The sequence below is a fragment of the Oncorhynchus keta genome, chromosome 7 (assembly GCF_023373465.1).
Source record: "Oncorhynchus keta strain PuntledgeMale-10-30-2019 chromosome 7, Oket_V2, whole genome shotgun sequence".
Taxonomy (NCBI): Eukaryota; Metazoa; Chordata; class Actinopteri; order Salmoniformes; family Salmonidae; genus Oncorhynchus; species Oncorhynchus keta.
In genome coordinates, this window is record NC_068427.1 from 55929921 (window position 1) to 55942192 (window position 12272).

Below are 12272 nucleotides of genomic sequence, written 5' to 3' on the forward strand. Positions count from 1 at the left end.
GAGTCACACTGAATACAGAACACACACCATTCACTGAATACAGAACACACACACACACCATTCACTGAATACAGAACACACACACCATTCACTGAATACAGAACACACACACGCCATTCGCTGATTACAGAACACACACACACCATTCACTGAATACAGAACACAGACACGCCATTCACTGAATACAGAACACACACCATTCACTGAATACAGAACACACACACACCATTCACTGAATACAGAACACACACACCATTCACTGAATACAGAACACACACATGCCATTCGCTGAATATAGAGAACACACAGACACCATTCACTGAATACAGAACACACACCATTCACTGAATACAGAACACACACACACCATTCACTGAATACAGAACACACACACACATTCACTGAATACAGAACACACACACACCATTCACTGAATACAGAACACACACCATTCACTGAATACAGAACACACACCATTCACTGAATACAGAACACACACCATTCACTGAATACAGAACACACACACACCATTCACTGAATACAGAGCCCACACACACCATTCACTGAATACAGAACACAGACACGCCATTCACTGAATACAGAACACACACCATTCACTGAATACAGAACACACACACACACCATTCACTGAATACAGAACACACACACACACCATTCACTGAATACAGAACACAGACACGCCATTCACTGAATACAGAACACACACACACACATGCCATTCGCTGATTACAGAACACACACACACACCATTCGCTGATTACAGAACACACACCATTCACTGAATACAGAACACACACACACACCATTCACTGAATACAGAACACACACACACACCATTCACTGAATACAGAACACAGACACGCCATTCACTGAATACAGAACACACACACACACACATGCCATTCGCTGATTACAGAACACACACACACACCATTCGCTGATTACAGAACACACACCATTCACTGAATACAGAATACACACACACCATTCACTGAATACAGAACACACACACACACCATTCACTGAATACAGAACACACACACACCATTCACTGAATACAGAACACAGACACACCATTCACTGAATACAGAACACACACACACCATTCACTGAATACAGAACACACACACACCATTCACTGAATACAGAACACACACACACCATTCACTGAATACAGAACACACACCATTCACTGAATACAGAACACACACCATTCACTGAATACAGAGCCCACACACACCATTCACTGAATACAGAGCCCACACACACCATTCACTGAATACAGAACACAGACACGCCATTCACTGAATACAGAACACACACCATTCACTGAATACAGAACACACACACACACACCATTCACTGAATACAGAACACAGACACGCCATTCACTGAATACAGAACACACACACACACATGCCATTCGCTGATTACAGAACACACACACACACCATTCGCTGATTACAGAACACACACCATTCACTGAATACACACACACCATTCACTGAATACAGAACACACACACACACCATTCACTGAATACAGAACACACACACACCATTCACTGAATACAGAACACACACACACACCATTCACTGAATACAGAACACACACACACACCATTCACTGAATACAGAACACACACCATTCACTGAATACAGAACACACACACCATTCACTGAATACAGAACACACACACCATTCACTGAATACAGAACACACACACACCATTCACTGAATACAGAACACACACCATTCACTGAATACAGAACACACACACACCATTCACTGAATACAGAACACACACACACCATTCACTGAATACAGAACACACACACACCATTCACTGAATACAGAGCCCACACACACCATTCACTGAATACAGAGCCCACACACACCATTCACTGAATACAGAGCCCACACACACCATTCACTGAATACAGAACACAGACACGCCATTCACTGAATACAGAACACACACCATTCACTGAATACAGAACACACACACACACCATTCACTGAATACAGAACACAGACACGCCATTCACTGAATACAGAACACACACACACACATGCCATTCGCTGATTACAGAACACACACACACACCATTCGCTGATTACAGAACACACACCATTCACTGAATACACACACACCATTCACTGAATACAGAACACACACACACACCATTCACTGAATACAGAACACACACACACCATTCACTGAATACAGAACACACACACACACCATTCACTGAATACAGAACACACACACACACCATTCACTGAATACAGAACACACACCATTCACTGAATACAGAACACACACACCATTCACTGAATACAGAACACACACACCATTCACTGAATACAGAACACACACACACCATTCACTGAATACAGAACACACACCATTCACTGAATACAGAACACACACACACCATTCACTGAATACAGAACACACACACACCATTCACTGAATACAGAACACACACACACCATTCACTGAATACAGAACACACACACACCATTCACTGAATACAGAACACACACCATTCACTGAATACAGAACACACACCATTCACTGAATACAGAGCCCACACACACCATTCACTGAATACAGAACACAGACACACCATTCACTGAATACAGAACACACACACACACCATTCACTGAATACAGAACACAGACACGCCATTCACTGAATACAGAACACACACACACACATGCCATTCGCTGATTACAGAACACACACACACACCATTCGCTGATTACAGAACACACACCATTCACTGAATACACACACACCATTCACTGAATACAGAACACACACACACACCATTCACTGAATACAGAACACACACACACCATTCACTGAATACAGAACACACACACACCATTCACTGAATACAGAACACACACACACACCATTCACTGAATACAGAACACACACACACACCATTCACTGAATACAGAACACACACACACACCATTCACTGAATACAGAACACACACACACCATTCACTGAATACAGAACACACACACACCATTCACTGAATACAGAACACACACACCATTCACTGAATACAGAACACACACCATTCACTGAATACAGAACACACACCATTCACTGAATACAGAACACACACCATTCACTGAATACAGAACACACACCATTCACTGAATACAGAACACACACACACACCATTCACTGAATACAGAACACACACACACACCATTCACTGAATACAGAACACACACACACACACCATTCACTGAATACAGAACACACACACACACCATTCACTGAATACAGAACACACACACACACCATTCACTGAATACAGAACACACACACACACCATTCACTGAATACAGAACACACACACACACACCATTCACTGAATACAGAAAACACACACACCATTCACTGAATATAGAACACACACACACACCATTCACTGAATATAGAACACACACACACACCATTCACTGAATACAGAACACACACACCATTCACTGAATACAGAACACACACACACCATTCACTGAATATAGAACACACACACACCATTCACTGAATACAGAACACACACACACACACATGCCATTCGCTGAATATAGAACACACACCATACACTGAATACACAGGGCCTTCGGAAAGTACTCAGACTCCTTTGCTTCTTCCACATTTTGTTACGTTACAGCCTTATTCTAAAATGGATTAAACAAATCCTCATCAATCTACACACAACACCCCACAATGACAACGCAAAACAGATTTGTTGAAATTTGCAAATGTATTAATAATAAAAAACAGAAAAACCTAAATCATATCCAATCAATTGAATTTACAACAGGTGGACACCAATCAAGTTGTATAAATATTCAGGATGATCAATGGAAACAGGATGCACCTGAGCTCAATTTCAAGTCTCATAGCAAAGGATCTGGTGACTTATGTAAATAAGGTATCTGTTTTTTTATACAGTTGCAAACATTTCTAAAAAAAAAAAAAATGTTTTTCACGTCGTCATTCTGGGGTAGTGGGTGGAGATTGATGAGGAAAACATTTTAGAACAAGACATTTTCGGGAAAAGTCAAGGGGTCTGAATACTTTACGAATGTATTTACCGAATGTAGAACACAGAATGTAGAACACAGAACATTCATGAATATAGAACACAGAACGCTCACTGACTATAGAACACAGAACGCTCATTGACTATAGAACACAGAACGCTCACAGACTATAGAACACAGAACACTCACTGACTATAGAACACAGAACACTCACTGACTATAGAACACAGAACACTCACTGACTATAGAACACAGAACACTCACTGACTATAGAACACAGAACACTCACTGACTATAGAACACAGAACACTCACTGACTATAGAACACAGAACACTCACTGACTATAGAATGAGTCGCAGACAATTCAGCAGAGAAGAGAAGGCTAGCGGAAACATGGTCACAACAGGATAATACTTACTAAGTCTTTTATAATCCTCAAGCAAGAAACTCCACCTTCTTGTCTTCATATCTTAACAAAAGAGAGAACATATAATATCACACAGTACTATCTAAAACATGATACTGATGAATATATGCAAATGAAATAACACGCTTGAAAATAGTAGGAAAATGAACAAACTGTTGCTGTCGTGAAATTGTCAGCCGGTTATTGTCATGCAAATGCCAGTCTCACGGTCATCGATCATTAATAACATATGTTTAACAGCTCTTATGTGCAATAGACTAGTTCATTTAGCAGACCAGATATGCTTATAAGTCTCGTACCATTATTTTATATTATTGTAAGAATAATATAATTGAACTTAGCTGAATAAAATAAAGGATATTTTTCCCATTCCAGAGCGAGTGTACATATGAAGTGTTGAGCGTAAAAGTAGATAGATTTAGATGTGAATGATACAAACCTTAGAAATCAAAACATACAGGCTGCATGATGCGACTACAGGCTACCATTTGAAAACCTCTGTTCCTTTCCTCAGGCTGCTGTTCTCTCATCAAGTGATCATATTCTCCATTTATAATCTCGTATTTGCTAATATGTAAAAAATGTGTTTGGATTTAGAATGGCCCGTTATCAGATGAGAAGGAACACAGGCAGGGGGAAAGGCATGTCATCCGTATGCTGCTTTCCTGCAGTTCACATCATGCTACTCCGGTTTTATAGAGGAACAGCTGGCAAAGAGCAGCAGCTCTGCTTTGGCATAAAGAAATGTCTGGGCTTATAAGAATACTTATTTCACGCCACACATCAACCACTAGTTGAGGAGCATACAGCCTCTCTCTGCATGACAGGTGATAGTCCACCCAAACTCTGTATGCCAACAGGATTGTGTCGAGGCACAGATCTGGGGAAGGGTACCAAAAACATTTCTGCAGCATTGAAGTTCCCTAAGAACACAGTGGCCTCTATCATTCTCCAATGGAAGAAGTTTGGAACCACCAAGACTCTCCCTAGAGCTGGCTGCCCGGCCAAACTGAACAATCAGGGAGAAGGGCTTTGGTCAGCGAGGTGACCAAGAACCCGATGTTCACTCTGACAGAGCTCTAGAGTTCCTCTGTGGAGATGGGAGAACCTTCCAGAAGGACAACCATCTCTGCAGCACTCCATCAATCAGGCCTTTATGGAAGAGTGGCCAGACGGAAGCCAATCCTCAGTAAAAAGCATGACAGCCTGTTTCTCCGCGGCAGGTCCTGGGAGACTAGTCAGGATCGAGGCAAAGATGAACGGAGAAAGGTACAGAGAAATCCTTGATGAAAACAAGCTCGAGCGCTCAAGACCTCAGAATGGGGCGAAGGCTCACATTCCAACAGGACGTTTTCGTAATGTCCTTGAGTGGCCCAGCCAGAGACCGGACTTAAACCTGATCGAACATCTCTGGAGAGACCTGGAAATAGCTGTGCAGCAACGCTCCCCTTCCAACCTGACAGAGCTTGAGAGGATCTGCAGAGAAGAATGGGAAAAACTCCCCAAATTTATTTTTTTTATTTTTTATTTCACCTTCATTTAACCAGGTAGGCAAGTTGAGAACAAGTTATTATTATTATTACAATTTACAAATACAGGTTTGCCAAGCTTGTAGCATCATACCCAAGAAGACTCGAGGCTGGAATCGCTGCCAAAGGTGCTTCAACAAGGTACTGAGGTCTGAATACTTATGTAAATGTTAATTTCTATTAGCAAAAATGGCTTTAAAAAATGTTTTCTTTGTCATTACGGGATATTGTGTGTAGATTAATGAGGGAAACAATTTAATCCATTTTAGAATAAGGCTGTAACTAGGGGACCTATCAACCCCCCCCCATGACCTCAGAAGGCTGTAACTAGAGGACCTATCAACCCCCCTATGACCTCAGAAGGCTGTAACTAGAGGACCTATCAACCCCCTATGACCTCAGAAGGCTGTGACTAGAGGACCTATCAACCCCCACCTATGACCTCAGAAGGCTGTAACTAGAGGACCTATCAACCCCCCTATGACCTCAGAAGGCTGTAACTAGAGGACCTATCAACCCCCCCATGACCTCAGAAGGCTGTAACTGAGGACCTATCAACCCCCCTGACCTCAGAAGGCTGTAACTAGAGGACCTATCAACCCCCTATGACCTCAGAAGGCTGTAACTAGAGGACCTATCAACCCCCCCCACCTCAGAAATGCTTTGAATGAATCATCACCTCACACCGTCCCTTTCCTTGTGTTTGGATTTGAAACAACATCCACAACGACCAGGTTTTCCAGTATCAAACTATTGTTGAACTTCTTTCTTCAAACTGATCATCACAGGGCGGCAGCGTAGCCTAGTGGTTAGAGCGTTGGACTAGTAACCGGAAGGTTGTGTGTTCAAACCCCCCGAGCTGACAAGGTCTGTCGTTCTGCCCCTGAACAGGCAGTTAACCCACTGTTCCCAGGCTGTCATTGAAAATAAGAATATGTTCTTAACTGACTTGCCTGGTTAAATAAAGGTTAAAAAAAAAAAAAAAACTGTGAGGTTAATGCAGCCTAAATGCAGCCTAAAGCTGAGTTTTAAAAGCATTAACTGTTTTGATGATAAGTGTTTGATGTGATTTATGATTGCATTTGCATTGATGTCAGAGTGGTTAGAGGGACAATAGAGTCCTGAGTACCAGGCCATTAGTGACCTCATGGTCATTAGCGACTTGGGTAAGTCTACTACCAACACATGTCCAGAGTGCATAAGAGAATATTACCATGACTGAATGGTCACGTGGAATTTGACTGCGGCCATGACTGCCGGTGTGGTGGTAATACTGTCACCGCAACAGCCCAAAACAGGCTTCACTTACCATAGTTCTTGGAAGGCATCTGTTTGAAAGCAGCGATGACGTCAACATGGTACCCAACGTCGACCTCGAAGCGTGATCGTGACACCAGGGTGGCGTGGCCCTGTACGGTGGCCCCTGGTCTCTGCCAGCCACTACACAGCTTCAGCAGGGCCCCAAGCGCAGCAGTGTCACGGGACCGGCTAGACGCCGGCGCCACGTCAATACCCCCCACCAGAGGTTTCAGACATATACAGGAGATGGAGCCAGACTCCTCCACTACAACAGGAAATACATGGGCCTTCTTAGAAGGTCCCAAATGGCACTCTATTCCATATACAGTGCACTACTTTGGAGCCCTATTGGGAAGAGAGTGTCTATTTGGACAAAGACAATACATCTTCACTTGACCAATACATGTGATTATCTTCTTAAAGTATATGATGTGTGTAGGCCTATCTCATACTCAGCTGACGATAGTCCTCAAGGCTGAAGTTCCACATCTTGGTAGCAGGGTCTGTTGGGATAAACAAGATAAACAACAAAACATAGTAAACAAGGGTATAGAATAGAAAATTAATATTAGTTATTGCTCTATATAGGGCTGTAATTCAACCTTTCAACCGGACAAATCACCAGGATGAATTTAAATACATCCATTAAAACTCACCATAGTTCCGAGAAGGGATGTTTTTGAACACAGCAATCAGCTCAGCGTGGTAACCGACTTCCACTCTGAACCGCTCCTCTGAGTGAGAGACACATTTCCCTCTGACTGTGACGGCAGGGTTCTTCCCAGGTAGAGAGTTACTAACATCAGTACCGCTGGAGGGAGCAGCACTCTGGACGGATGGTGATGTGGCTCCATGTTTGGTTCCTCGTTTATAGAAACTACCAACGGCAGAATGGGAAGACAGCCCCGAGGAAGAGGTCTTTGGATGAGGTTTAGAAACAGAGAAACTGCCAGTTGCACTTGTAGAAGTAGGATACGGACCAGGTAATACTGATTTATTCAGCTGTGGAGGTTTGAACACAGAGGAGACGTTCTGGCCTGATGATGATGATGATGATGATGATGATGACTTGGCTCCATATGAACTACCAGTACCAGTGGAACTTCCAGAAACAGAAGATGATGGGCAACCTGTTGTCTTTGGCTGAAGTGGTTTGAACACTGAGGGGCTTCCTCCTGTAGACACATCTAACCCTTTCAATGAATGTTGTCCCTTTGGGAGAGGTAGTGGGTCTATTACTTTAATCTGAGGAGACAAAGACAACAAAATACAGTACATTAGAAACAAAGGTCATTGACAACAGACAAACCAAACCCAAATATAACTGTACAAAACGTCAAAGTATCACTCCTCACCTGTTTAGTGGCAGTATTGGAGAATAGTGAATTCTGTCCAGACTTGTCCCTTGGGCTAGAAAACAACTGGTTAGGTCTCCTGTCTTGACCCCGTGGAACATCATTCTGAAGCACAGTATTAGGTGGATGATGAGTTAGTCCTGGTCGGGAGTTGAGTTAGAAGGTGGACCAGGGTGAGTGTTAATGCCTTGCTGAGGAGCACTGGCAGGGTTGTTGAGCCCTGATACGGGCGTCTGGTTGTTAGACTGAGCAGCCTGTCTCTGTGCTCTAATCGCTAAAGCTCTCCGTCTGTTCTCCTCTATCTTCTGCTGCTGCTCTGCCGTCAAAGAGCTCGACATGGTTAATTATTAGCTCGCTATATTGCCTGCTTATTTGCTGGCATGTTAGGTTGTAGCTAGCTAGCTATCGTTAGCTTGCTAACATGTCGGAAAAGATCACAGCCCATATCCGTAAGCGAAATATGAATAAACAAGTAGCGGAGTTATCTAGCTATATCTAAATACGACATATTTTCGCTAACGACCTACGCTAAAACAACAAAAGAAGAAGTTATTCGTAATTATATTAAGCAGTTTCTGGTTTCTTGTTTGGAACTCCTGCGGAGGAAGTGACGTGGGGCAAATGTTCGGCGCTTTTCTTTTAAGTTAAAAGTTTTTTAATCCTTTCAATACTTTTTAAAAATGTTATTTTATTGTTTCAATACTTTTTTTAAAATGTTTTTTTATTATTTAAATACCATTAGTTTTACAATAAGAAACAGGAATATGTGCAGTGATACTATATATAAATATAGTGACTGGTTATTGTAATAGTAGTGGTAGTGACTGGTTATAGTAGTGGTAGTGGTAGTGACTGGTTATAGTAGTGACTGGTTATAGTAGTGGTAGTGGTAGTGACTGGTTATAGTAGTGACTGGTTATAGTTATAGTAGTGGTAGTGACTGGTTATTGTAATAGTAGTGGTAGTGTCTGGTTATAGTAATAGTAGTGGTAGTGACTGGTTATAGTAGTGACTGGTTATAGTAGTGGTAGTGGTAGTGACTGGTTATAGTAGTGACTGGTTATAGTAGTGACTGGTTATAGTTATAGTAGTGGTAGTGACTGGTTATAGTAGTGACTGGTTATAGTAGTGACTGGTTATAGTAGTGACTGGTTATAGTTATAGTAGTGGTAGTGACTGGTTATAGTAGTGACTGGTTATAGTAGTGACTGGTTATTGTAGTGACTGGTTATAGTAGTGGTAGTGACTGGTTATAGTAGTGACTGGTTATAGTAGTGGTAGTGACTGGTTATAGTTATAGTAGTGGTAGTGACTGGTTATAGTAGTGACTGGTTATAGTAGTGACTGGTTATAGTAGTGGCTGGTTATAGTTATAGTAGTGGTAGTGACTGGTTATAGTAGTGACTGGTTATAGTAGTGACTGGTTATAGTAGTGACTGGTTATAGTAGTGACTGGTTATAGTTATAGTAGTGGTAGTGACTGGTTATAGTAGTGACTGGTTATTGTAGTGACTGGTTATAGTAGTGGTAGTGACTGGTTATAGTAGTGACTGGTTATAGTAGTGGTAGTGACTGGTTATAGTTATAGTAGTGGTAGTGACTGGTTATAGTAGTGACTGGTTATAGTAGTGGCTGGTTATAGTTATAGTAGTGGTAGTGACTGGTTATAGTAGTGACTGGTTATAGTAGTGACTGGTTATAGTAGTGACTGGTTATAGTTATAGTAGTGGTAGTGACTGGTTATAGTAGTGACTGGTTATAGTAGTGACTGGTTATAGTTATAGTAGTGGTAGTGACTGGTTATAGTAGTGACTGGTTATAGTATACCTAACTTGAATGGTTGAAGAGTTACTGTTGGTGTGTTATTTTATGCTAATAATGCAATGTTATATTTTTATAGTTGATTAAAGAAATCTAGTTGTGCTTTGCCTTCAGCACGTTTAATTTGAATATTGTAGCGTCAGTTGTGTTATTAGTCGGCTCTGCTGGACATACGGACCCTACATTTACAGGCTATAAATAATATAAAGGCTTATTACGATGTCTAGCTTCCTCCTTTTGTTATTCTGAGCAGATTGTTCTCTGGCTCTACTCCTTGCTGTGGTGACGTGCTGTGCTTGGGAGCTGTCCCAGGAATCATGGCACTGAAACTGCAGCGTGAGCACAAAATCAACAGCCAATGATCACACAGACAGACACCTAGAAGGAATGCGTGCGACCAAACATTAGCACAGTCCGAAAGCTGGGATGAAATATAGTTTATGGGATACGCACGAACCATTGTGTTCTTTGAGCATTGAAATTCGGTGGTTACGAAAGCGACGGTGATGCATTGAAAACTAACGACAGCTCCCTGGAAGCTTTGAACAGCACGCCAACGACAGACAGAGTTTCGCTTTGGATAGTTATCTATGAACAGATTCTTTGATTCACCATTTGTGATGAATGGCACATCTATGAGAAACCCATACAGATATTCTCAACCAGACTTCAACAATGAACCAATGGGATGATGCCTGTCTCTTGGACCACTCTGGAAGATACTGTGGGAGTAGATTCATCTTTGGGGATGAAAAAGCCTGTTTGAACTATTTATTGATGCTTTAGCCGAAACGACCCGAATATCCAATGTGTTCAGATACTTGTTTGCGCCAATGGAATATGTTATTAATGGGAAAAGGTGCCAAGGCAGTTTGGACTTTTTTTTAGGGGGTAACACTTCCTGTAAGTAGACATCACATTTTATTCAATGATTTGTAGAGGAGCTTTTTAGCCTTAGTGTCATCGCATGGTGCTGCTAATTCCTCAGTGATGCTGCGTGGTCCAGACATGGTGCTGCTAATTCCTCAGTGATGCTGCGTGGTCCAGACATGCTGAAGAGCCGCTGCTTCGTCCTATTTGGTGACCTGAAGGGGCTGTTACTCCGGCCCCCGTCTCCGGTATCGGTATTGATCCCCATGACCGGACACGGACCGGACAGCCATGGGGTCCCTTCAGACGTCAGTGGACCGGACAACAGCACGTTAACGGCCCATCTGGGTCCGGGGGACATACGGACTGCCCCGCCACCGGGGGGTGCCAGCGGGCCGGAGAGAGACAGACTGGCGGGGGGCTCAGGCTGGGTTGATGCGGCAGAGCCATCGGGGGTATTACACCGCAGCAGCTCCTCTGATAGCTGGGCTAAGGACAAGCTGGATCAGAGGTTCTCCTTGTGCAGTTATAGTGAGAGTGGCAGCCTCAGGACACCTGTCTGCAGGATCTGCTTCCAGGGACCTGAAACGGTGATATTGGATAGACCCTTAACACAACACTGGCTTTGTTTTGCTGTTATGATCTGAGTCCTCAGGTGGCATCACCCAAGAGCCACGGTAGGGTTGGTGTCAGAATCGTCAGCTGTCATGTGGCTGAGGAGCTTTTCATCTCAGTAAAGGCTACTTATTCTAGAAGGAGTGACATTTTGTCTGAATTAATGGCCCTTAGACGTTCCTTTGACACCACCGTTCCGGTACCCTCAGAATGGCTCCGCTGCAACCCGCCTCCATCTGTAAGGCATGCCTG

General features: G+C 42.8%; 2 protein-coding genes across 2 annotated transcripts in view; one reads left to right on the top strand and one right to left on the bottom strand.

Moving 5' to 3' along the window:
• smarcal1 (SWI/SNF related, matrix associated, actin dependent regulator of chromatin, subfamily a-like 1) overlaps nucleotides 1-8870 on the bottom strand; it is a gene marked incomplete at its 5' end in the record, with an annotated part of 32657 nt that extends 23787 nt beyond the window's left edge. Inside the window, 5 exon segments of the mRNA XM_052521833.1 lie at nucleotides 4523-4573; nucleotides 7370-7624; nucleotides 7812-7862; nucleotides 8016-8604; nucleotides 8715-8870. Coding sequence (XP_052377793.1) covers nucleotides 4523-4573; nucleotides 7370-7624; nucleotides 7812-7862; nucleotides 8016-8604; nucleotides 8715-8870 — 1102 coding nt within the window.
• Nucleotides 8871-10882: 2012 nt separating this feature from the next.
• The window catches only part of marchf4b (membrane associated ring-CH-type finger 4b), a 36868-nt gene continuing 35478 nt past the window's right edge, over nucleotides 10883-12272 (top strand). Inside the window, exons 1-2 of the mRNA XM_052523297.1 lie at nucleotides 10883-11995; nucleotide 12087. Of these exons, the coding sequence (XP_052379257.1) occupies nucleotides 11567-11995; nucleotide 12087 (430 nt within the window). The 5' untranslated portion in view covers nucleotides 10883-11566. The remainder of the gene's footprint in view (nucleotides 11996-12086; nucleotides 12088-12272) is intronic.